This window comes from Salvelinus fontinalis, chromosome 35 (assembly GCF_029448725.1).
Source record: "Salvelinus fontinalis isolate EN_2023a chromosome 35, ASM2944872v1, whole genome shotgun sequence".
Taxonomy (NCBI): Eukaryota; Metazoa; Chordata; class Actinopteri; order Salmoniformes; family Salmonidae; genus Salvelinus; species Salvelinus fontinalis.
Window position 1 is genome coordinate 38,875,378 of NC_074699.1, and position 27,500 is coordinate 38,902,877.

Here is a 27,500-nt window from a genome sequence, read left to right on the forward strand (position 1 = left end):
GTGCTCACTGCTCACAAAATGAGGTGGAAACTGAGCTGCACTTTCTAACCTCGTGCCAAATGTATGACCATATTAGAGAGACATATTTCCCTCAGATTACACAGATCCACAAATAATCCAAAAACAAACCCCATTTTGATAAACTCCCATATCTACTGGGTGAAATACCACAGTGTGACATCACAGCAGCAAGATTTGTGACCTGTTGCCACAAGAAAAGGGCAACCAGTGAAGAACAAACACCTTTGTAAATACAACCCATATTTATGTTTATTTATTTGCCCTTTTGTACTTCAACCATTTGTTACAACACTGTATATAGACATAATATGACATTTGTAATGTCTATATTCTTTTGGGACTTCTGTGATTGTAATGTTTACTGTTCATTTTTATGGTTTATTTCACTTTTGTATGTTATCTACTTCTCTTGCTTTGGCAATGTTAACACATGTTTCCCATGACGATAAAGCCCCTTGAATTGAATTAATATTCAACACCAGGTCTGGACAGACAAAACACTGAGCAGTTTCATTCTCCTTCTTGGACTTCCATTAGTCAGACCCAACACATCAGGGGAGGAGACTCTCTGGCCAATCTGTGACATTAAACAATAAAGAACATGTGTATTGTGTGTGTGGTGTGTGTGTGTGTGTGTGTGTGTGTTGTGGTGTGGTGTGGTGTGGTGTGGTGTGGTGTGGTGTGGTGTGGTGTGGTGTGGTGTGGTGTGGTGTGGTGTGGTGTGGTGTGTGTGTGTGTGTGTGTGTGTGTGTGTGTGTGTGTGTGCTGACCTGTTTGGTGCGTCTGAACATGGGTGCAGGGCTGGTTGGGCAGCTCTGTCGGACAGCCAGGTGAGAGGCAGGGGGTCGGAGGCCGTCCACGGGGTCAAACAGATCAAGACTCAACACCGGGAAACCTGCATAGCTGGGGGAGGCAGAACACACTGGGGTTAACACATAGCTGGGGTTAACACATAGCTGGGGGAGGCAGAACACACTGGGGTTAACACATAGCTGGGGAGGCAGAACACACTGGGGTTAACACATAGCTGGGGAGGCAGAACACACTGGGGTTAACACATAGCTGGGGGAGGTAGAACACACTGGGGTTAACACATAGCTGGGGAGGCAGAACACACTGGGGTTAACACATAGCTGGGGAGGCAGAACACACTGGGGTTAACACATAGCTGGGGAGGTAGAACACACTGGGGTTAACACATAGCTGGGGGAGGCAGAACACACTGGGGTTAACACATAGCTGGGGAGGTAGAACACACTGGGGTTAACACATAGCTGGGGTTAACACATAGCTGGGGTTAACACATAGCTGGGGTTAACACATGGCTGGGGGAGGCAGAACACACTGGGGTTAACACATAGCTGGGGAGGCAGAACACACTGGGGTTAACACATAGCTGGGGGAGGCAGAACACACTGGGGTTAACACATAGCTGGGGGAGGCAGAACACACTGGGGTTAACACATAGCTGGGGAGGCAGAACACACTGGGGTTAACACATAGCTGGGGAGGCAGAACACACTGGGGTTAACACATAGCTGGGGGAGGTAGAACACACTGGGGTTAACACATAGCTGGGGTTAACACATAGCTGGGGGAGGCAGAACACACTGGGGTTAACACATAGCTGGGGGGGCAGAACACACTGGGGTTAACACATAGCTGGGGAGGCAGAACACACTGGGGTTAACACATAGCTGGGGGAAGCAGAACACACTGGGGTTAACACATAGCTGGGGGAGGCAGAACACACTGGGGTTAACACATAGCTGGGGGAGGCAGAACACACTGGGGTTAACACATAGCTGGGGGAGGCAGAACACACTGGGGTTAACACATAGCTGGGGAGGCAGAACACACTGGGGTTAACACATAGCTGGGGAGGCAGAACACACTGGGGTTAACACATAGCTGGGGGAGGCAGAACACACTGGGGTTAACACATAGCTGGGGGAGGCAGAATACACTGGGGTTAACACATAGCTGGGGTTAACACATAGCTGGGGAGGTAGAACACACTGGGGTTAACACATAGCTGGGGGAGGTAGAACACACTGGGGTTAACACATAGCTGGGGAGGTAGAACACACTGGGGTTAACACATAGCTGGGGAGGTAGAACACACTGGGGTTAACACATAGCTGGGGGAGGCAGAACACACTGGGGTTAACACATAGCTGGGGGAGGCAGAACACACTGGGGTTAACACATAGCTGGGGGAGGCAGAACACACTGGGGTTAACACATAGCTGGGGGAGGCAGAACACACTGGGGTTAACACATAGCTGGGGTTAACACACTGGGGTTAACACATAGCTGGGGGAGGCAGAACACACTGGGGTTAACACATAGCTGGGGTTAACACATAGCTGGGGAGGCAGAACACACTGGGGTTAACACATAGCTGGGGGGGCAGAACACACTGGGGTTAACACATAGCTGGGGTTAACACATAGCTGGGGAGGTAGAACACACTGGCGTTAACACATAGCTGGGGGAGGCAGAACACACTGGGGTTAACACATAGCTGGGGTTAACACATAGCTGGGGGAAGCAGAACACACTGGGGTTAACACATAGCTGGGGAGGCAGAACACACTGGGGTTAACACATAGCTGGGGGGGCAGAACACACTGGGGTTAACACATAGCTGGGGAGGTAGAACACACTGGGGTTAACACGTAGCTGGGGGAGGCAGAACACACTGGGGTTAACACATAGCTGGGGGAGGTAGAACACACTGGGGTTAACACATAGCTGGGGAGGTAGAACACACTGGGGTTAACACATAGCTGGGGGAGGCAGAACACACTGGGGTTAACACATAGCTGGGGGAGGTAGAACACACTGGGGTTAACACATAGCTGGGGAGGCAGAACACACTGGGGTTAACACATAGCTGGGGAGGCAGAACACACTGGGGTTAACACATAGCTGGGGAGGTAGAACACACTGGGGTTAACACATAGCTGGGGTTAACACATAGCTGGGGAGGCAGAACACACTGGGGTTAACACATAGCTGGGGGAGGTAGAACACACTGGGGTTAACACATAGCTGGGGGAGGCAGAACACACTGGGGTTAACACATAGCTGGGGAGGCAGAACACACTGGGGTTAACACATAGCTGGGGAGGTAGAACACACTGGGGTTAACACATAGCTGGGGTTAACACATAGCTGGGGGAGGTAGAACACACTGGGGTTAACACATAGCTGGGGTTAACACATAGCTGGGGAGGTAGAACACACTGGGGTTAACACATAGCTGGGGTTAACACATAGCTGGGGTTAACACATAGCTGGGGGAGGTAGAACACACTGGGGTTAACACATAGCTGGGGGAGGTAGAACACACTGGGGTTAACACATAGCTGGGGTTAACACATAGCTGGGGAGGTAGAACACACTGGGGTTAACACATAGCCGGGGTTAACACATAGCTGGGGTTAACACATAGCTGGGGGAGGTAGAACACACTGGGGTTAACACATAGCTGGGGTTAACACATAGCTGGGGAGGTAGAACACACTGGAGTTAACACATAGCTGGGGTTAACACATAGCTGGGGGAGGCAGAACACACGGGGGTTAACACATAGCTGGGGTTAACACATAGCTGGGGGAGGCAGAACACACTGGGGTTAACACATAGCTGGGGGAGGAAGAACACACTGGGGTTAACACATAGCTGGGGAGGTAGAACACACTGGGGTTAACACATAGCTGGGGAGGCAGAACACACTGGGGTTAACACATAGCTGGGGGAGGCAGAACACACTGGGGTTAACACATAGCTGGGGTTAACACATAGCTGGGGTTAACACATAGCTGGGGGAGGCAGAACACACTGGGGTTAACACATAGCTGGGGAGGTAGAACACACTGGGGTTAACACATAGCTGGGGTTAACACATAGCTGGGGAGGCAGAACACACTGGGGTTAACACATAGCTGGGGAGGTAGAACACACTGGGGTTAACACATAGCTGGGGGAGGCAGAACACACGGGGGTTAACACATAGCTGGGGAGGCAGAACACACTGGGGTTAACACATAGCTGGGGGAGGCAGAACACACGGGGGTTAACACATAGCTGGGGGAGGCAGAACACACTGGGGTTAACACATAGCTGGGGGAGGCAGAACACACTGGGGTTAACACATAGCTGGGGGGGGCAGAACACACTGGGGTTAACACATAGCTGGGGTTAACACATAGCTGGGGAGGCAGAACACACTGGGGTTAACACATAGCTGGGGTTAACACATAGCTGGGGTTAACACATAGCTGGGGAGGCAGAACACACTGGGGTTAACACATAGCTGGGGTTAACACATAGCTGGGGTTAACACATAGCTGGGGGAGGTAGAACACACTGGGGTTAACACACTGGGGTTAACACATAGCTGGGGGAGGCAGAACACACTGGGGTTAACACATAGCTGGGGGAGGCAGAACACACTGGGGTTAACACATAGCTGGGGGGGCAAAACACACTGGGGTTAACACATAGCTGGGGAGGTAGAACACACTGGGGTTAACACATAGCTGGGGTTAACACATAGCTGGGGTTAACACATAGCTGGGGGAGGTAGAACACACTGGGGTTAACACATAGCTGGGGGAGGCAGAACACACTGGGGTTAACACATAGCTGGGGGAGGTAGAACACACTGGGGTTAACACATAGCTGGGGGAGGTAGAACACACTGGGGTTAACACATAGCTGGGGGAGGCAGAACACACTGGGGTTAACACATAGCTGGGGTTAACACATAGCTGGGGTTAACACATAGCTGGGGAGGTAGAACACACTGGGGGTTCAGCACCTGTAGCAGAGTGGGTGCTCCTCTCCATCAGGCAGATGGGGTAGTTCTGGGGGTGTGATGAAGACTGTGTGCTCGCTGCGCTGTGATTCGTCGATCTCTATCAGCCTGGTCTCATCTGGCTTATCGCTGTCCACCTGAGGGGAGGGACATGAAACCATTCATGTGCTGGAAGGGAACCAGGCCTCAGGGCTGTATTAACAGCCTACCAAACAATGCAGAGTATCCACTAATCAGTCCCTGTCTTAGGAGACAATCCTTCACTGTGTGTAGCTAGTCTCTGTCCTAGGAGACAGTCCTTCACTGTGTGTAGCTAGTCCCTGTCCTAGGAGACAGTCCTTCACTGTGGGTGGCTAGTCCCTGTCCTAGGAGACAGTCCTTCACTGTGTGTAGCTAGTCCCTGTCCTAGGAGACAGTCCTTCACTGTGTGTAGCTAGTCCCTGTCCTAGGAGACAGTCCTTCACTGTGTGTAGCTAGTCCCTGTCCTAGGAGACAGTCCTTCACTGTGTGTAGCTAGTCCCTGTCCTAGGAGACAGTCCTTCACTGTGTGTAGCTAGTCCCTGTACTAGGTTACAGTCCTTCACTGTGTGTAGCTAGTCCCTGTCCTAGGAGACAGTCCTTCACTGTGTGTAGCTAGTCCCTGTCCTAGGAGACAGTCCTTCACTGTGTGTAGCTAGTCCCTGTCCTAGGAGACAGTCCTTCACTGTGTGTAGCTAGTCCCTGTCCTAGGAGACAGTCCTTCACTGTGTGTAGCTAGTCCCTGTCCTAGGAGACAGTCCTTCACTGTGTGTAGCTAGTCCTTGTCCTAGGAGACAGTCCTTCACTGTGTAGCTAGTCCCTGTCCTAGGAGACAGTCCTTCACTGTGTGTAGCTAGTCCCTGTCCTAGGAGACAGTCCTTCACTGTGGGTAGCTAGTCCCTGTCCTAGGAGACAGTCCTTCACTGTGTGTAGCTAGTCCCTGTCCTAGGAGACAGTCCTTCACTGTGTGTAGCTAGTCCCTGTCCTAGGAGACAGTCCTTCACTATGGGTAGCTAGTCCCTGTCCTAGGAGACAGTCCTTCACTGTGTGTAGCTAGTCCCTGTCCTAGGAGACAGTCCTTCACTGTGGGTAGCTAGTCCCTGTCCTAGGAGACAGTCCTTCACTGTGTGTAGCTAGTCCCTGTCCTAGGAGACAGCTCTTCACTGTGTGTAGCTAGTCCCTGTCCTAGGAGACAGTCCTTCACTGTGTGTAGCTAGTCCCTGTCCTAGGAGACAGTCCTTCACTGTGTGTAGCTAGTCCCTGTCCTAGGAGACAGCTCTTCACTGTGGGTAGCTAGTCCCTGTCCTAGGAGACAGTACTTCACTGTGTGTAGCTAGTCCCTGTCCTAGGAGACAGTCCTTCACTGTGTGTAGCTAGTCCCTGTCCTAGGAGACAGTCCTTCACTGTGTGTAGCTAGTCCCTGTCCTAGGAGACAGTCCTTCACTGTGTGTAGCTAGTCCTTGTCCTAGGAGACAGTCCTTCACTGTGTAGCTAGTCCCTGTCCTAGGAGACAGTCCTTCACTGTGTGTAGCTAGTCCCTGTCCTAGGAGACAGTCCTTCACTGTGGGTAGCTAGTCCCTGTCCTAGGAGACAGTCCTTCACTGTGTGTAGCTAGTCCCTGTCCTAGGAGACAGTCCTTCACTGTGTGTAGCTAGTCCCTGTCCTAGGAGACAGTCCTTCACTGTGGGTAGCTAGTCCCTGTCCTAGGAGACAGTCCTTCACTGTGTGTAGCTAGTCCCTGTCCTAGGAGACAGCTCTTCACTGTGTGTAGCTAGTCCCTGTCCTAGGAGACAGTCCTTCACTGTGTGTAGCTAGTCCCTGTCCTAGGAGACAGTCCTTCACTGTGTGTAGCTAGACCCTGTCCAAGGAAACAGTCCTTCACTGTGTGTAGCTAGTCCCTGTCCTAGGAGACAGTCCTTCACTGTGTGTAGCTAGACCCTGTCCAAGGAAACAGTCCTTCACTGTGTGTAGCTAGTCCCTGTCCTAGGAGACAGTCCTTCACTGCGTGTAGCTAGTCCCTGTCCTAGGAGACAGTCCTTCACTGTGTGTAGCTAGTCCCTGTCCTAGGAGACAGTCTTTCACTGTGTGTAGCTAGTCCCTGTCCTAGGAGACAGTCCTTCACTGTGTGTAGCTAGTCCCTGTCCTAGGAGACAGTCCTTCACTGTGTGTAGCTAGTCCCTGGTAGTTGATCTCTCTCTCTCTCGTAGATGGTGTATGTCAGGCTCTAAAGTTAAATGAACTGTTAGTAGATAAAACTCCACTTTGTGTTGTACACCCTCTGAATAGAGGAGGGAGGGGGGGTCCCTCAATGACACCCTCCCCACAAATGGGTCAGGGTTAACTGGGGGTTAACTGGGTCAGTACCTCCTGGGCTGTGTGGTGAAAGAGGTCAATTCAAGCTGTTAAAGGGTTAAGGTCAGGGTTAACTGGGTCAGTACCTCCTGGGCTGTGTGGTGAAAGAGGTCAATTCAAGCTGTTAAAGGGTTAAGGTCAGGGTTAACTGGGTCAGTACCTCCTGGGCTGTGTGCTGAAAGAGGTCAATTCAAGCTGTTAAAGGGTTAAGGTCAGGGTTAACTGGGTCAGTACCTCCTGGGCTGTGTGCTGAAAGAGGTCAATTCAAGCTGTTAAAGGGTTAAGGTCAGGGTTAACTGGGTCAGTACCTCCTGGGCTGTGTGGTGAAAGAGGTCAATTCAAGCTGTTAAAGGGTTAAGGTCAGGGTTAACTGGGTCAGTACCTCCTGGGCTGTGTGCTGAAAGAGGTCAATTCAAGCTGTTAAAGGGTTAAGGTCAGGGTTAACTGGGTCAGTACCTCCTGGGCTGTGTGGTGAAAGAGGTCAATTCAAGCTGTTAAAGGGTTAAGGTCAGGGTTAACTGGGTCAGTACCTCCTGGGCTGTGTGCTGAAAGAGGTCAATTCAAGCTGTTAAAGGGTTAAGGTCAGGGTTAACTGGGTCAGTACCTCCTGGGCTGTGTGCTGAAAGAGGTCAATTCAAGCTGTTAAAGGGTTAAGGTCAGGGTTAACTGGGTCAGTACCTCCTGGGCTGTGTGCTGAAAGAGGTCAATTCAAGCTGTTAAAGGGTTAAGGTCAGGGTTAACTGGGTCAGTACCTCCTGGGCTGTGTGGTGAAAGAGGTCAATTCAAGCTGTTAAAGGGTTAAGGTCAGGGTTAACTGGGTCAGTACCTCCTGGGCTGTGTGCTGAAAGAGGTCAATTCAAGCTGTTAAAGGGTTAAGGTCAGGGTTAACTGGGTCAGTACCTCCTGGGCTGTGTGCTGAAAGAGGTCAATTCAAGCTGTTAAAGGGTTAAGGTCAGGGTTAACTGGGTCAGTACCTCCTGGGCTGTGTGCTGAAAGAGGTCAATTCAAGCTGTTAAAGGGTTAAGGTCAGGGTTAACTGGGTCAGTACCTCCTGGGCTGTGTGCTGAAAGAGGTCAATTCAAGCTGTTAAAGGGTTAAGGTCAGGGTTAACTGGGTCAGTACCTCCTGGGCTGTGTGCTGAAAGAGGTCAATTCAAGCTGTTAAAGGGTTAAGGTCAGGGTTAACTGGGTCAGTACCTCCTGGGCTGTGTGGTGAAAGAGGTCAATTCAAGCTGTTAAAGGGTTAAGGTCAGGGTTAACTGGGTCAGTACCTCCTGGGCTGTGTGCTGAAAGAGGTCAATTCAAGCTGTTAAAGGGTTAAGGTCAGGGTTAACTGGGTCAGTACCTCCTGGGCTGTGTGGTGAAAGAGGTCAATTCAAGCTGTTAAAGGGTTAAGGTCAGGGTTAACTGGGTCAGTACCTCCTGGGCTGTGTGCTGAAAGAGGTCAATTCAAGCTGTTAAAGGGTTAAGGTCAGGGTTAACTGGGTCAGTACCTCCTGGGCTGTGTGCTGAAAGAGGTCAATTCAAGCTGTTAAAGGGTTAAGGTCAGGGTTAACTGGGTCAGTACCTCCTGGGCTGTGTGCTGAAAGAGGTCAATTCAAGCTGTTAAAGGGTTAAGGTCAGGGTTAACTGGGTCAGTACCTCCTGGGCTGTGTGCTGAAAGAGGTCAATTCAAGCTGTTAAAGGGTTAAGGTCAGGGTTAACTGGGTCAGTACCTCCTGGGCTGTGTGCTGAAAGAGGTCAATTCAAGCTGTTAAAGGGTTAAGGTCAGGGTTAACTGGGTCAGTACCTCCTGGGCTGTGTGCTGAAAGAGGTCAATTCAAGCTGTTAAAGGGTTAAGGTCAGGGTTAACTGGGTCAGTACCTCCTGGGCTGTGTGCTGAAAGAGGTCAATTCAAGCTGTTAAAGGGTTAAGGTCAGGGTTAACTGGGTCAGTACCTCCTGGGCTGTGTGGTGAAAGAGGTCAATTCAAGCTGTTAAAGGGTTAAGGTCAGGGTTAACTGGGTCAGTACCTCCTGGGCTGTGTGCTGAAAGAGGTCAATTCAAGCTGTTAAAGGGTTAAGGTCAGGGTTAACTGGGTCAGTACCTCCTGGGCTGTGTGCTGAAAGAGGTCAATTCAAGCTGTTAAAGGGTTAAGGTCAGGGTTAACTGGGTCAGTACCTCCTGGGCTGTGTGGTGAAAGAGGTCAATTCAAGCTGTTAAAGGGTTAAGGTCAGGGTTAACTGGGTCAGTACCTCCTGGGCTGTGTGCTGAAAGAGGTCAATTCAAGCTGTTAAAGGGTTAAGGTCAGGGTTAACTGGGTCAGTACCTCCTGGGCTGTGTGGTGAAAGAGGTCAATTCAAGCTGTTAAAGGGTTAAGGTCAGGGTTAACTGGGTCAGTACCTCCTGGGCTGTGTGCTGAAAGAGGTCAATTCAAGCTGTTAAAGGGTTAAGGTCAGGGTTAACTGGGTCAGTACCTCCTGGGCTGTGTGCTGAAAGAGGTCAATTCAAGCTGTTAAAGGGTTAAGGTCAGGGTTAACTGGGTCAGTACCTCCTGGGCTGTGTGCTGAAAGAGGTCAATTCAAGCTGTTAAAGGGTTAAGGTCAGGGTTAACTGGGTCAGTACCTCCTGGGCTGTGTGCTGAAAGAGGTCAATTCAAGCTGTTAAAGGGTTAAGGTCAGGGTTAACTGGGTCAGTACCTCCTGGGCTGTGTGCTGAAAGAGGTCAATTCAAGCTGTTAAAGGGTTAAGGTCAGGGTTAACTGGGTCAGTACCTCCTGGGCTGTGTGCTGAAAGAGGTCAATTCAAGCTGTTAAAGGGTTAAGGTCAGGGTTAACTGGGTCAGTACCTCCTGGGCTGTGTGCTGAAAGAGGTCAATTCAAGCTGTTAAAGGGTTAAGGTCAGGGTTAACTGGGTCAGTACCTCCTGGGCTGTGTGCTGAAAGAGGTCAATTCAAGCTGTTAAAGGGTTAAGGTCAGGGTTAACTGGGTCAGTACCTCCTGGGCTGTGTGCTGAAAGAGGTCAATTCAAGCTGTTAAAGGGTTAAGGTCAGGGTTAACTGGGTCAGTACCTCCTGGGCTGTGTGCTGAAAGAGGTCAATTCAAGCTGTTAAAGGGTTAAGGTCAGGGTTAACTGGGTCAGTACCTCCTGGGCTGTGTGCTGAAAGAGGTCAATCCAAGCTGTTAAAGGGTTAAGGTCAGGGTTAACTGGGTCAGTACCTCCTGGGCTGTGTGCTGAAAGAGGTCAATTCAAGCTGTTAAAGGGTTAAGGTCAGGGTTAACTGGGTCAGTACCTCCTGGGCTGTGTGCTGAAAGAGGTCAATCCAAGCTGTTAAAGGGTTAAGGTCAGGGTTAACTGGGTCAGTACCTCCTGGGCTGTGTGCTGAAAGAGGTCAATTCAAGCTGTTAAAGGGTTAAGGTCAGGGTTAACTGGGTCAGTACCTCCTGGGCTGTGTGCTGAAAGAGGTCAATTCAAGCTGTTAAAGGGTTAAGGTCAGGGTTAACTGGGTCAGTACCTCCTGGGCTGTGTGCTGAAAGAGGTCAATTCAAGCTGTTAAAGGGTTAAGGTCAGGGTTAACTGGGTCAGTACCTCCTGGGCTGTGTGCTGAAAGAGGTCAATTCAAGCTGTTAAAGGGTTAAGGTCAGGGTTAACTGGGTCAGTACCTCCTGGGCTGTGTGCTGAAAGAGGTCAATTCAAGCTGTTAAAGGGTTAAGGTCAGGGTTAACTGGGTCAGTACCTCCTGGGCTGTGTGCTGAAAGAGGTCAATTCAAGCTGTTAAAGGGTTAAGGTCAGGGTTAACTGGGTCAGTACCTCCTGGGCTGTGTGCTGAAAGAGGTCAATTCAAGCTGTTAAAGGGTTAAGGTCAGGGTTAACTGGGTCAGTACCTCCTGGGCTGTGTGCTGAAAGAGGTCAATTCAAGCTGTTAAAGGGTTAAGGTCAGGGTTAACTGGGTCAGTACCTCCTGGGCTGTGTGCTGAAAGAGGTCAATTCAAGCTGTTAAAGGGTTAAGGTCAGGGTTAACTGGGTCAGTACCTCCTGGGCTGTGTGCTGAAAGAGGTCAATTCAAGCTGTTAAAGGGTTAAGGTCAGGGTTAACTGGGTCAGTACCTCCTGGGCTGTGTGCTGAAAGAGGTCAATCCAAGCTGTTAAAGGGTTAAGGTCAGGGTTAACTGGGTCAGTACCTCCTGGGCTGTGTGCTGAAAGAGGTCAATTCAAGCTGTTAAAGGGTTAAGGTCAGGGTTAACTGGGTCAGTACCTCCTGGGCTGTGTGCTGAAAGAGGTCAATCCAAGCTGTTAAAGGGTTAAGGTCAGGGTTAACTGGGTCAGTACCTCCTGGGCTGTGTGCTGAAAGAGGTCAATTCAAGCTGTTAAAGGGTTAAGGTCAGGGTTAACTGGGTCAGTACCTCCTGGGCTGTGTGCTGAAAGAGGTCAATCCAAGCTGTTAAAGGGTTAAGGTCAGGGTTAACTGGGTCAGTACCTCCTGGGCTGTGTGCTGAAAGAGGTCAATTCAAGCTGTTAAAGGGTTAAGGTCAGGGTTAACTGGGTCAGTACCTCCTGGGCTGTGTGCTGAAAGAGGTCAATTCAAGCTGTTAAAGGGTTAAGGTCAGGGTTAACTGGGTCAGTACCTCCTGGGCTGTGTGCTGAAAGAGGTCAATTCAAGCTGTTAAAGGGTTAAGGTCAGGGTTAACTGGGTCAGTACCTCCTGGGCTGTGTGGTGAAAGAGGTCAATCCAAGCTGTTAAAGGGTTAAGGTCAGGGTTAACTGGGTCAGTACCTCCTGGGCTGTGTGCTGAAAGAGGTCAATTCAAGCTGTTAAAGGTCAGCAGAAGAGTGAGGATGTATGTGGTGTGGGAGCAGATGGATGAGGTGGAGACGTTAAGGCGTTGTTTACTCAGTTAAAACATTGTTCGTTTACACAGCGTCTGTCTGGTCTTCTTCTTCTTCTGGGTAAAACGTCTCATTAGTGTGGAATCTTTCCTCCACTGCTAGAAACCATGTCCACTTTATTACTAAAACAATCACTGAGCATGAAATGAGATGTTTAAAATAACCCGAAGGTCTGGTTGTACAGTGTGTTCCAGTGTTTAGTATTGTACTAGAGCTGCACTAGCCAGAGAGACAGACAGCCAAGAGACAGTGATGATGTAAAAACCTGCCAGAGAAAACACTTCCTCTGTTGGAGTAGACAAGTCCAAAACAAAGACACTAATGCCAAAGCTAAAGCTTGAACTGCAGAGAGAGGCTGTGTTTCTCTGTTTCTGGTCGGGAACATTCAGCTGATCTGGACACGGAGCTCTCTGAGGGAGGGAGTGTGTGTGTGGGTGTGGGTGTGGGTGTGGGTGTGGGTGTGTGTGTGTGTGTGTGTGTGTGTGTGTGTGTGTGTGTGTGTGTGTGTGTGTGTGTGTGTGTGTGTGTAATCCTCTCAGGGACACCACAGTGCAGTGAGGGTGTCATTGAGATAAGCCCATCTGGTGAGTTAACCTGATATACTTAAGGAGTAGGGAGAGAAGGGTGGATCGAGGAAGGGAGGGAGGGAGAGAAGGCCTGCCTGCCCCCTCCCTCCCTGCCTCCCCCCCGCCTGCCTGCTTCCCTCCCTGCCCCCCTCCTTGCCTCCCTGCCTGCCTGCCCCCCCCCCTACCTGCCTCCCTCCCCTCCCCATCCCTGCCTGCCTGCCTGCCTCCCTCCCTGCCTCCTCCCTCCCTGCCCCCCTCCCTCCCTCCCTGCCTCCTCCCTCCCTGCCCCCCTCCCTCCCTGCCCCCCTCCCTCCCTGCCTCCTCCCTCCCTGCCTCCTCCCTCCCTCCCTGCCTCCTCCCTCCCTCCCTGCCTCCTGCCCCCCTCCCTCCCTCCAGATACTGATTACTGAATGTCATGTTTCACTACATCAGATGTAGAGGGAGAGATCTGACAGGACAACACAAACCACTAGTCTACTACACACACGCACACACACACACGCACGCTCACACACACACGCACGCTCACACACACACACGCACACGCACACGCGCACGCGCACGCACACACACACACACACACACACACACACACACACACACACACACACACACACACACACACACACACACACAGACACACACACACACACACACACACACAGACGCGCACACACACACACACACACACTCCCACACAGTAACAGCAAATGGACCACACAATTGGATCAGGGTTTCAGTACACTGACTCTCCCTCTCCCTGGGAGAGACAAGAAAAAACGCTTTAGAGGAGTCTACTGTAAACCTCCACATCAACTGTAAACCTCCACATCAACTGTAAACCTCCACATCAACTGTAAACCTCCACATCAACTGTAAACCTCCACATCAACTCTAAACCTCCACATCAACTCCAAACCTCCACATCCACTGTAAACCTCCACATCCACTGTAAACCTCCACATCCACTGTAAACCTCCACATCCACTGTAAACCTCCACATCCACTGTAAACCTCCACATCAACTGTAAACCTCCACATCAACTGTAAACCTCCACATCAACTGTAAACCTCCAGATCATCTCTAAACCTCCACATCAACTGTAAACATCCCCATCAACTGTAAACCTCCACATCAACTGTAAACCTCCACATCAACTGTAAACCTCCACATCAACTGTAAACCTCCACATCAACTGTAAACCTCCCCATCAACTCTAAACCTCCACATCAACTGTAAACCTCCACATCAACTGTAAACCTCCACATCAACTGTAAACCTCCACATCAACTGTAAACCTCCCCATCAACTCTAAACCTCCACATCAACTGTAAACCTCCACATCAACTGTAAACCTCCACATCAACTGTAAACCTCCACATCAACTGTAAACCTCCACATCAACTGTAAACCTCCCCATCAACTCTAAACCTCCACATCAACTGTAAACCTCCACATCAACTGTAAACCTCCACATCAACTCTACCATCAGGCCTTTTACACATCACTGAGCCGCTAAAAAGCCCTTCTCAGCTCAAGTCATGAAAAATTCAAGGCTGAAATCATTAGAGAAAGGAAGTAGGGGTTTTCTACCACAGACATCAGTGCTGCTCTTAAGTGCTGCTGCAGCAAACTGGATATAACGATCCACAATGAAGGACTGAATGCAGAGTAGAGAGACTCGCTGTGTCTTACTACAGAAGGGAAGGTAACAGAGACAGAGAGGTGGACTGTCCTGTGTTTTACTACAGAAGGGAAGGTAACAGAGACAGAGAGGTGGACTGTCCTGTGTCTTACTACAGAAGGGAAGGTAACAGAGACAGAGAGATGGACTGTCCTGTGTTTTACTACAGAAGGGAAGGTAACAGAGACAGAGAGGTGGACTGTCCTGTGTCTTACTACAGAAGGGAAGGTAACAGAGACAGAGAGGTAGACTGTCCTGTGTTTTACTACAGAAGGGAAGGTAACAGAGACAGAGAGGTGGACTGTCCTGTGTTTTACTACAGAAGGGAAGGTACGAGAGACAGAGAGGTGGACTGTCCTGTGTTTTACTACAGAAGGGAAGGTAACAGAGACAGAGAGGTGGACTGTCCTGTGTTTTACTACAGAAGGGAAGGTAACAGAGACAGAGAGGTGGACTGTCCTGTGTTTTACTACAGAAGGGAAGGTAACAGAGACAGAGAGGTGGACTGTCCTGTGTTTTACTACAGAAGGGAAGGTAACAGAGACAGAGAGGTGGACTGTCCTGTGTTTTACTACAGAAGGGAAGGTAACAGAGACAGAGAGGTGGACTGTTCTGTGTTTTACTACAGAAGGGAAGGTAACAGAGACAGAGAGGTGGACTGTCCTGTGTTTTACTACAGAAGGGAAGGTAACAGAGACAGAGAGGTGGACTGTCCTGTGTTTTACTACAGAAGGGAAGGTAACAGAGACAGAGACAGAGAGGTGGACTGTCCTGTGTTTTACTACAGAAGGGAAGGTAACAGAAACAGAGAGGTGGACTGTCCTGTGTTTTACTACAGAAGGGAAGGTAACAGAGAGAGAGAGGTGGACTGTCCTGTGTCTTACTACAGAAGGGAAGGTAACAGAGACAGAGAGGTGGACTGTCCTGTGTTTTACTACAGAAGGGAAGGTAACAGAGACAGAGAGGTGGACTGTCCTGTGTTTTACTACAGAAGGGAAGGTAACAGAGACAGAGAGGTGGACTGTCCTGTGTTTTACTACAGAAGGGAAGGTAACAGAGAGAGAGAGGTGGACTGTCCTGTGTTTTACTACAGATGGGAAGGTAACAGAGACAGAGAGGTGGACTGTCCTGTGTCTTACTACAGAAGGGAAGGTAACAGAGACAGAGAGGTGGACTGTCCTGTGTTTTACTACAGAAGGGAAGGTAACAGAGACAGAGAGGTGGACTGTCCTGTGTTTTACTACAGAAGGGAAGGTAACAGAGACAGAGAGGTGGACTGTTCTGTGTTTTACTACAGAAGGGAAGGTAACAGAGACAGAGAGGTGGACTGTCCTGTGTTTTACTACAGAAGGGAAGGTAACAGAAACAGAGAGGTGGACTGTCCTGTGTTTTACTACAGAAGGGAAGGTAACAGAGACAGAGAGGTGGACTGTCCTGTGTTTTACTACAGAAGGGAAGGTAACAAGACAGAGACAGAGAGGTGGACTGTTCTGTGTTTTACTACAGAAGGGAAGGTAACAGAGACAGAGAGGTGAACTGTCCTGTGTTTTACTACAGAAGGGAAGGTAACAGAGACAGAGAGGTGGACTGTCCTGTGTTTTACAACAGAAGGGAAGGTAACAAGACAGAGAGGTGGACTGTCCTGTGTTTTACTACAGAAGGGAAGGTAACAGAGACAGATAGGTGGACTGTTCTGTGTTTTACTACAGAAGGGAAGGTAACAGAGACAGAGAGGTGGACTGTCCTGTGTTTTACTACAGAAGGGAAGGTAACAGAGACAGAGAGGTGGACTGTCCTGTGTTTTACTACAGAATGGAAGGTAACAGAGACAGAGAGGTGGACTGTCCTGTGTTTTACTACAGAAGGGAAGGTAACAGAGACAGAGAGGTGGACTGTCCTGTGTTTTACTACAGAAGGGAAGGTAACAGAGACAGAGAGGTGGACTGTCCTGTGTTTTACTACAGAAGGGAAGGTAACAGAGACAGAGAGGTGGACTGTCCTGTGTTTTACTACAGAAGGGAAGGTAACAGAGACAGAGAGGTGGACTGTTCTGTGTTTTACTACAGAAGGGAAGGTAACAGAGACAGAGAGGTGGACTGTCCTGTGTTTTACTACAGAAGGGAAGGTAACAGAGACAGAGAGGTGGACTGTCCTGTGTTTTACTACAGAAGGGAAGGTAACAGAGACAGAGACAGAGAGGTGGACTGTCCTGTGTTTTACTACAGAAGGGAAGGTAACAGAAACAGAGAGGTGGACTGTCCTGTGTTTTACTACAGAAGGGAAGGTAACAGAGACAGAGAGGTAGACTGTCCTGTGTTTTACTACAGAAGGGAAAGTAACAGAGACAGAGAGGTGGACTGTCCTGTGTTTTACTACAGAAGGGAAGGTAACAAGACAGAGAGGTGGACTGTCCTGTGTCTTACTACAGAAGGGAAGGTAACAGAGACAGAGAGGTAGACTGTCCTGTGTTTTACTACAGAAGGGAAGGTAACAGAGAGAGAGAGGTGGACTGTCCTGTGTTTTACTACAGAAGGGAAGGTAACAGAGACAGAGAGGTGGACTGTCCTGTGTTTTACTACAGAAGGGAAGGTAACAGAGACAGAGAGGTGGACTGTCCTGTGTTTTACTACAGAAGGGAAGGTAACAGAGACAGAGAGGTGGACTGTCCTGTGTTTTACTACAGAAGGGAAGGTAACAGAGACAGAGACAGAGAGGTGGACTGTTCTGTGTTTTACTACAGAAGGGAAGGTAACAGAGACAGAGACAGAGAGGTGGACTGTCCTGTGTTTTACTACAGAAGGGAAGGTAACAGAGACAGAGAGGTGGACTGTCCTGTGTTTTACTACAGAAGGGAAGGTAACAGAGACAGAGAGGTGGTACAGTGTCAGGGTGGTATAGTGTCAGGGTGGTATAGTGTCAGGGTGGTAGAGTGTCAGGGTGGTAGAGTGTCAGGGTGGTAGAGTGGTAGAGTGTCAGGGTGGTAGAGTGGTATGGTGTCAGGGTGGTATAGTGGTATGGTGTCAGAGTGGTAGAGTGTCAGGGTGGTATAGTGTCAGGGTGGTATAGTGTCAGGGTGGTATAGTGTCAGGGTGGTAGAGTGGTAGAGTGTCAGGGTGGTATAGTGTCAGGGTGGTAGAGTGGTATGGTGTCAGAGTGGTAGAGTGTCAGGGTGGTAGAGTGGTAGAGTGTCAGGGTGGTAGAGTGGTAGAGTGTCAGGGTGGTATAGTGGTATGGTGTCAGAGTGGTAGAGTGTCAGGGTGGTATAGTGTCAGGGTGGTATAGTGTCAGGGTGGTATAGTGTCAGGGTGGTAGAGTGGTATGGTGTCAGAGTGGTAGAGTGTCAGGGTGGTAGAGTGTCAGGGTGGTAGAGTGGTATGGTGTCAGAGTGGTAGAGTGTCAGGGTGGTATAGTGTCAGGGTGGTAGAGTGTCAGGGTGGTAGAGTGGTATAGTGTCAGGGTGGTAGAGTGGTATGGTGTCAGGGTGGTAGAGTGTCAGGGTGGTAGAGTGGTAGAGTGTCAGGGTGGTAGAGTGGTAGAGTGTCAGGGTGGTAGAGTTGTATAGTGGTATAGTGGTAGAGTGGTATAGTGGTATAGTGTCAGGGTGGTAGAGTGGTAGAGTGTCAGGGTGGTAGAGTGGTAGAGTGTCAGGGTGGTAGAGTGGTAGAGTGTCAGGGTGGTAGAGTGGTAGAGTGTCAGGGTGGTAGAGTGGTAGAGTGTCAGGGTGGTAGAGTGGTAGAGTGTCAGGGTGGTAGAGTGTCAGGGTGGTAGAGTGGTAGAGTGTCAGGGTGGTAGAGTGTCAGGGTGGTAGAGTGGTATAGTGTCAGGGTGGTAGAGTGTCAGGGTGGTAGAGTGGTAGAGTGTCAGGGTGGTAGAGTGTCAGGGTGGTAGAGTGTCAGGGTGGTAGAGTGGTATAGTGTCAGGGTGGTAGAGTGGTAGAGTGTCAGGGTGGTAGAGTGTCAGGGTGGTAGAGTGTCAGGGTGGTAGAGTGTCAGGGTGGTAGAGTGTCAGGGTGGTATAGTGGTATAGTGTCAGGGTGGTAGAGTGGTAGAGTGTCAGGGTGGTATAGTGTCAGGGTGGTAGAGTGTCAGGGTGGTAGAGTGGTATAGTGTCAGGGTGGTAGAGTGTCAGGGTGGTAGAGTGGTAGAGTGTCAGGGTGGTACAGTGTCAGGGTGGTAGAGTGTCAGGGTGGTAGAGTGGTAGAGTGTCAGGGTGGTATAGTGGTATAGTGTCAGGGTGGTAGAGTGTCAGGGTGGTATAGTGTCAGAGTGTCAGGGTGGTATAGTGGTATAGTGTCAGGGTGGTAGAGTGTCAGGGTGGTATAGTGGTATAGTGTCAGGGTGGTATAGTGGTATAGTGTCAGGGTGGTAGAGTGTCAGGGTGGTATAGTGTCAGAGTGTCAGGGTGGTAGAGTGTCAGGGTGCTAGAGTGGTATGGTGTCAGGGTGGTATAGTGTCAGGGTGGTATAGTGGTATAGTGTCAGGGTGTCAGGGTGGTAGAGTGTCAGGGTGGTATAGTGGTATAGTGTCAGGGTGTCAGGGTGGTAGAGTGTCAGGGTGGTATAGTGGTATAGTGTCAGAGTGGTAGAGTGGTAGAGTGTCAGGGTGGTAGATTAGTATAGTGTCAGGGTGGTAGAGTGTCAGGGTGGTAGATTGGTAGAGTGTCAGGGTGGTATAGTGTCAGGGTGGTAGAGTGGTAGAGTGTCAGAGTGTCAGGGTGGTAGATTGGTAGAGTGTCAGGGTGGTAAAGCGTGAGGGTGGACACAGTCACACTCACCTTGCCTCCTTTGTCTGTGCTGTAGAGCTGCATGCACAGAGAGGCAGAGAGGAGAGGGGGAACAAGAGGAGAGACGACAAGACAAGAGAAGAGAGAAGAGAGAAGCATGTTGAGTTAGAGACAGGTTGAGGAGAGCAGGGCTGATGGGAAATAACCAGACAGTACTAATGTTAAAGGAAATAACCAGACAGTACCATGGTTAAAGGAAATAACCAGACAGTACCATGGTTAAAGGAAATAACCAGACAGTACCATGGTTAAAGAAAATAACCAGACAGTACCATGGTTAAAGGAAATAACCAGACAGTACCACGGTTAAAGGAAATAACCAGACAGTACCATGGTTAAAGGAAATAACCAGACAGTACCATGGTTAAAGGAAATAACCAGACAGTACCATGGTTATAGGAAATAACCAGACAGTACCATGGTTAAAGGAAATAACCAGACAGTACCATGGTTAAGGGAAATAACCAGACAGTACCATGGTTAAAGGAAATAACCAGACAGTACCATGGGTTAAAGGAAATAACCAGACAGTACCATGGTTAAGGGAAATAACCAGACAGTACCATGGTTAAAGGAAATAACCAGACAGTACCATGGGTTAAAGGAAATAACCAGACAGTACTATGGTTATAGGAAATAACCAGACAGTACCATGGTTAAAGGAAATAACCAGACAGTACCATGGTTATAGGAAATAACCAGACAGTACCATGGTTAAAGGAAATAACCAGACAGTACTATGGTTAAAGGAAATAACCAGACAGTACCATGGTTAAAGGGCTGATTGGACTAGGAGACGCTACAAGAAGAAAACTATCTGGATGTTAATCAGGGGTGGGCAATCTTATCCACAATGGGTCAGTGCGGGTGCAGGCTTTGGCTCCAGCCAAGCAGTAACACAACTAATTCAATTCATCACAGGGTGTTTCTCAAAATGCATACTACCGTGCTCCGAAGCAAATTGGAGCACGGGAGGGTCGGAATATCAATGTACACGAAACGCAGGGTTTGTACAAACAGTGGCAAGTCAAATTCAAGGACTTTCAAGTACTTTTTTACAAGCACTAATATATATTTTTAAGGACCATTAATTTGCAACAGTTCCTATTATGCAATTGTTTCTAGTCGCCACCAGATGGCAGTAGATCACCATAACCTAACTTATTATTCATCACCATCTTACAAGATCTACTCAATAACACGTGTTTCACTACTTATTTACTACATTAATGAGTGGTAAGTCAGCACTGATGATGTTGACCGATTGACCTGTAACTCAGTAAAATCTTTGAAATTGTTGCGTTTATATTTTTGTTCAGTGTACATGAAAATAATATTAAATTGTCTTTATATTTCACAAAATGTTAGGTCCCACAGGCTGTCCCAACATATAATGACATGACAGTTCATTCTGTGCAGCACGATAGTATGCATATTGAGAAACACCCAGTGACTCAGGGGAGCACGGTAGTGGCATATTGAGAAACACCCAGTGACTCAGGAGAGCACGGTAGTATGCATATTGAGAAACACCCAGTGACTCAGGGGAGCACAGTAGTATGCATATTGAGAAACACCCAGTGACTCAGGGGAGCACGGTAGTATGCTTATTGAGAAACACCCAGTGACTCAGGAAAACACGGTAGTATGCATATTGAGAAACACCCAGTGACTCAGAGGGGCACGGTAGTATTCATATTGAGAAACACCCAGGGGAGCACAGTAGTATGCATATTGAGAAACACCCAGTGACTCAGGAGAACACGGTAGGGTGCATATTGAGAAACACCCAGTGACTCAGGAGAGCACGGTAGTATGCATATTGAGAAACACCCAGTGACTCAGGAGAGCACGGTAGTATGCATATTGAGAAACACCCAGTGACTCAGGGGAGCACGGTAGTGTGCATATTGAGAAACACCCAGTGACTCAGGGGGAGCACGGTAGTATGCATATTGAGAAACACCCAGTGACTCAGGAGGAGCACGGTAGTATGCATATTGAGAAACAACCAGTGACTCAGGAGAGCACGGTAGTATGCATATTGAGAAACACCCAGTGACTCAGGAGAGCACGGTAGTATGCATATTGAGAAACACCCAGTGACTCAGGGGAGCACGGTAGTATGCTTATTGAGAAACACCCAGTGACTCAGGAAAGCACGGTAGTATGCATATTGAGAAACACCCAGTGACTCAGGAGAGCACGGTAGTATGCATATTGAGAAACACCCAGTGACTCAGGGGAGCACGGTAGTATGCATATTGAGAAACACCCAGTGACTCAGGGGAGCACGGTAGTATGCTTATTGAGAAACACCCACGGTCTTCAATAAAGACTTAATTAGTAAAAATCTGCTGTGTTACTGCTTTGGCTGCACCTACATCAGCCCTTTACAGAGTAAAGGGGAAATGAATGGGAGATAGAGGGAAAGTAAAGGTAGAGGATAGCAAGCATAGCTACTAGACAGGGAGAAACACACTGATAGAGGATAGCATAGTTACTAGACAGGGAGAAGAACACTGATAGAGGATAGCATAGCTACTAGACAGGGAGAAGAACACTGATAGAGGATAGCATAGCTACTAGACAGGGAGAAGAACACTGATAGAGGATAGCATAGCTACTAGACAGGGAGAAACTCACTGATAGAGGACAGCATAGTTACTAGACAGGGAGACACAGGGAGAAGAACACTGACAGAGGATAGCATAGTTACTAGACAGGGAGAACACTGATAGAGAATAGCATAGTTACTAGACAGGGAGAAGAACACTGATAGAGGATAGCATAGCTACTAGACAGGGAGAAGAACACTGATAGAGGACAGCATAGTTACTAGACAGGGAGAAGAACACTGATAGAGGATAGCATAGTTACCAGACAGGGAGAAGAACACTGATAGAGGATAGCATAGTTACTAGAAAGGGAGAAGAACACTGATAGAGGATAGCATAGTTACTAGACAGGGAGGAGAACACTGATAGAGGATAGCATAGCTACTAGACAGGGAGAAACTCACTGATAGAGGACAGCATAGTTACTAGACAGGGAGAAGAACACTGATAGAGGACAGCATAGTTACTAGACAGGGAGAAGAACACTGATAGAGGATAGCATAGCTACTAGACAGGGAGAAGAACACTGATAGAGGATAGCATAGCTACTAGACAGGGAGAAGAACACTGATAGAGGACAGCATAGTTACTAGACAGGGAGACACAGGGAGAAGAACACTGATAGAGGATAGCATAGTTACTAGACAGGGAGACACAGGGAGAAGAACACTGATAGAGGATAGCATAGTTACTAGACAGGGAGAAGAACACTGATAGAGGATAGCATAGCTACTAGACAGGGAGGAGAACACTGATAGAGGATAGCATAGTTACTAGACAGGGAGAAGAACACTGATAGAGGATAGCATAGTTACTAGACAGGGAGAAGAACACTGATAGAGGATAGCATAGCTACTAGACAGGGAGAAGAACACTGATAGAGGATAGCATAGTTACTAGACAGGGAGGAGAACACTGATAGAGGATAGCATAGCTACTAGACAGGGAGAAGAACACTGATAGAGGATAGCATAGTTACTAGACAGGGAGAACAACACTGATAGAGGATAGCATAGTTACTAGACAGGGAGAAGAACACTGATAGAGGATAGCATAGCTACTAGACAGGGAGAAGAACACTGATAGAGGATAGCATAGTTACTAGACAGGGAGAAGAACACTGATAGAGGATAGCATAGCTACTAGACAGGGAGAAGAACACTGATAGAGGATAGCATAGCTACTAGACAGGGAGAAGAACACTGATAGAGGATAGCATAGTTACTAGACAGGGAGAAGAACACTGATAGAGGATAGCATAGCTACTAGACAGGGAGACACGGGGAGAAGAACACTGATAGAGGATAGCATAGTTACTAGACAGGGAGGAGAACACTGATAGAGGATAGCATAGTTACTAGACAGGGAGGAGAACACTGATAGAGGATAGCATAGCTACTAGACAGGGAGAAGAACACTGATAGAGGATAGCATAGTTACTAGACAGGGAGAAGAACACTGATAGAGAATAGCATAGTTACTAGACAGGGAGAAGAACACTGATAGAGGATAGCATAGCTACTAGACAGGGAGATACATTTCAGAGGACAGGTCTATATAGGACTAGGATGATAGTATTAATAACCAAGCTGTACCTTGTCCACACAGTCATCGAAGAAGGCCAAGCTGGCGTCTTTGTCTGAGACGAAGGAGCACTCCTCTATGAATCTGATGAACATCTGAGTCTTGGTCATCAGGGAGTAGAACTTCTGGTGGGACCGGTCTCTGCTCTTCAGGAACCCTACAGAACATTACAACCATATGAGAAAGCTAAAAAGATACAGTAGAACTTCTGGTGGGACCGGTCTCTGCTCTTCAGGGTTCCTGAAGAGGACGGTTGGGGAGGGAGAAACGGAACATTTGTGGTTCACTGCTAGGTATATCTGGTAAAATAGGTTTAGTGTCTTGGAACCTTGACCATGAAGCACAATGCTTTATTATTATTTATTTGAACCTTTATTTAACCAGGTGAGTCCTTATTTAACCAGGTGAGCCTTTAATTAACCAGGTAAGTCTTTATTTAACCAGGTAAGTCTTTATTTAACCAGGTAAGTCTGTATTTAACCAGGTAAGTCTTTATTTTAACTAGGTAAGTCTTTATTTTAACTAGGTAAGTCTTTATTTTAACCAGGTAAGTCTTTATTTAACCAGGTAAGTCTTTATTTAACCAGGTAAGTCTTTATTTTAACCAGGTAAGTCTTTATTTAACCAGGTAAGTCTTTATTTAACCAGGTAAGTCTTTATTTTAACCAGGTAAGTCTTTATTTTAACTAGGTAAGTCTTTATTTAACCAGATAGGTCTTTATTTAACCAGGTAAGTCTTTATTTAACCAGGTAAGTCTTTATTTTAACCAGGTAAGTCTTTATTTTAACTAGGTAAGTCTTTATTTAACCAGGTAGGTCTTTATTTAACCAGGTAAGTCTTTATTTAACCAGGTAAGTCTTTATTTTAACCAGGTAAGTCTTTATTTAACCAGGTAAGTCTTTATTTAACCAGGTAAGTCTTTATTTAACCAGGTAAGTCTTTATTTTAACCAGGTAAGTCTTGATGTAACCAGGTAAGTCTTTGAGAACACATTCTCTTTTACAATAACGACGGATGTACCTGAGCTAGGCACGGTCGTGCAGGTAATATAACACATGGCCAATCTAAGGTGCAAAACAGGGAAGTGACTTCCTTAAGTGTTAAACCCAGCTGACCTGACTAGCAGCTGACCTGACTGACAGCTGACCTGACTAACAGCTGACCTGACTAACAGCTGACCTGACTAACAACTGACCTGACTAACAGCTGACCTGACTAACAGCTGACCTGACTAACAGCTGACCTGACTAACAGCTGACCTGACTAACAGCTGACCTGACTAACAACTGACCTGACTAACAGCTGACCTGACTAACAACTGACCTGACTAACAGCTGACCTGACTAACAGCTGACCTGACTAACAACTGACCTGACTAGCAGCTGACCTGACTGACAGCTGACCTGACTAACAGCTGACCTGACTAACAGCTGACCTGACTAACAACTGACCTGACTAGCAGCTGACCTGACTGACAGCTGACCTGACTAACAGCTGACCTGACTAACAACTGACCTGACTAACAGCTGACCTGACTAACAGCTGACCTGACTAACAACTGACCTGACTAGCAGCTGACCTGACTGACAGCTGACCTGACTAACAGCTGACCTGACTAACAACTGACCTGACTAGCAGCTGACCTGACTAACAGCTGACCTGACTAACAGCTGACCTGACTAACAGCTGACCTGACTAACAGCTGACCTGACTAACAGCTGACCTGACTAACAGCTGACCTGACTAACAACTGACCTGACTAACAGCTGACCTGACTAACAGCTGACCTGACTAACAGCTGATCTGACTAACATTTGACCTGACTAACAGCTGACCTGACTAGCAGCTGACCTGACTAGCAGCTGACCTGACTAACAGCTGACCTGACTAACAGCTCACCTGACTAACAACTGACCTGACTAGCAGCTGACCTGACTAACAGCTAATCTAACAGCTGACCTGACTAACAACTGACCTGACTAACAGCTGACCTGACTAACAGCTGACCTGACTAACAGCTGATCTGACTAACAGCTGACCTGACTAACAGCTGATCTGACTAACAGCTGACCTGACTAACAGCTGACCTGACTAACAGCTGATCTGACTAACAGCTGACCTGACTAACAACTGACCTGACTAGCAGCTGACCTGACTAACAGCTGACCTGACTAACAGCTGACCTGACTAACAGCTGATCTGTTAAACAACTGACCTGACTAACAGCTGATCTGACTAACAACTGACCTGACTAGCAGCTGACCTGACTAACAGCTGACCTGACTAACAACTGACCTGACTAACAGCTGACCTGACTAACAGCTGACCTGGCTAGCAGCTGACCTGACTAGCAGCTGACCTGACTAGCAGCTGACCTGACTAACAGCTGACCTGACTAACAGCTGACCTGACTAACAGCTGACCTGACTAACAGCTGATCTGTTTAACAACTGACCTGACTAACAGCTGATCTGACTAACAACTGATCTGACTAACAGCTGACCTGACTAACAACTGACCTGACTAGCAGCTGACCAAACTAACAACTGATCTGACTAACAGCTGACCTGACTAACAACTGATCTGACTAGCAGCTGATCTGACTAGCAGCTGATCTGACTAGCAGCTGACCTGACTAACAGCTGACCTGACTAACAGCTGACCTGACTAACAGCTGATCTGACTAACAACTGATCTGACTAGCAGCTGACCTGACTAACAGCTGACCTGACTAACAGCTGACCTGACTAACAGCTGACCTGACTAACAGCTGACCTGACTAACAGCTGATCTGACAGCTGACCTGACTAACAACTGACCTGACTAACAGCTGACCTGACTAACAGCTGACCTGACTAACAACTGACCTGACTAACAGCTGACCTGACAGCTGACCTGACTAACAACTGACCTGACTAACAGCTGACCTGACTAATAGCTGACCTGACTAACAGCTGACCTGACTAACAGCTGACCTGACTAACAACTGACCTGACTAACAGCTGACCTGACTAACAGCTAATCTGACAGCTGACCTGACTAACAACTGACCTGACTAACAGCTGACTAACAGCTGACCTGACTAACAGCTGACCTGACTAACAGCTGACCTGACTAACAACTGACCTGACTAACAACTGACCTGACTAGCAGCTGACCTGACTAACAGCTGACCTGACAGCTGACCTGACAGCTGACCTGACTAACAGCTGACCTGACTAACAACTGACCTGACTAACAACTGACCTGATTAACAGCTGACCTGACTAACAACTGACCTGACTAACAGCTGACCTGACTAACAGCTGACCTGACTAACAACTGACCTGACTAACAGCTGATCTGACTAGCAGCTGACCTGACTAACAGCTGACCTGACTAACAGCTAACCTGACTAACAGCTGACCTGACTAACAGCTGACCTGACTAACAGCTGACCTGACTAGCAGCTGACCTGACTAACAGCTGACCTGACTAGCAGCTGACCTGACTAGCAGCTGACCTGACTAACAGCTGACCTGACTAACAGCTGACCTGACTAGCAGCTGACCTGACTAACAGCTGACCTGATTAACAGCTGACCTGACAGCTGCCCTGACTAACAGCTGACCTGACTAACAGCTGACCTGACTAACAGCTGACCTGACTAACAGCTGACTAACAGCTGACCTGACTAACAGCTGACCTGACTAACAGCTGACTAACAGCTGACCTGACTAACAGCTGACCTGACTAACAGCTGACCTGACTAACAACTGACCTGACTAACAGCTGACCTGACTAACAGCTGACCTGACTAACAGCTAATCTGACTAACAGCTAATCTGACAGCTGACCTGACTAACAACTGACCTGACTAACAGCTAATCTGACTAACAGCTGCCCTGACTAACAACTGACCTGACTAACAGCTGACCTGACTAACAGCTAATCTGACTAACAGCTAATCTGACAGCTGACCTGACTAACAACTGACCTGACTAACAGCTGCCCTGACTAACAGCTGACCTGACTAGCAGCTGACCTGACTAGCAGCTGACCTGACTAACAACTGACCTGACTAACAGCTGACCTGACTAACAGCTGACCTGACTAACAGCTGACCTGACTAACAACTGACCTGACTAACAGCTGACCTGACTAACAGCTGACCTGACTAACAGCTGACCTGACTAACAACTGAC

The 27,500-nt window shown here is 48.3% G+C and overlaps 1 protein-coding gene across 8 annotated transcripts in view; it reads right to left on the bottom strand.

Moving 5' to 3' along the window:
* The window catches only part of LOC129834832 (C-myc promoter-binding protein-like), a 157,071-nt gene that overhangs the window by 69,067 nt on the left and 60,504 nt on the right, over nt 1–27,500 (bottom strand). For 5 of the 8 annotated variants that reach the window (XR_008756311.1, XM_055900141.1, XM_055900139.1 and 2 more), the window contains exons 13-16: nt 23,327–23,472; nt 19,105–19,131; nt 4,853–4,986; nt 792–924 (exon numbers count right to left, since the gene is read on the bottom strand). Coding sequence is in view for 7 of the 8 variants with exons in the window: in XM_055900141.1 (XP_055756116.1) it covers nt 792–924; nt 4,853–4,986; nt 19,105–19,131; nt 23,327–23,472 (440 nt within the window). In the remaining variant the exon portion in view is untranslated. The remainder of the gene's footprint in view (nt 1–791; nt 925–4,852; nt 4,987–19,104; nt 19,132–23,326; nt 23,473–27,500) is intronic. The other 3 variants (XM_055900142.1, XM_055900140.1, XM_055900137.1) reach the window with 1 other exon arrangement.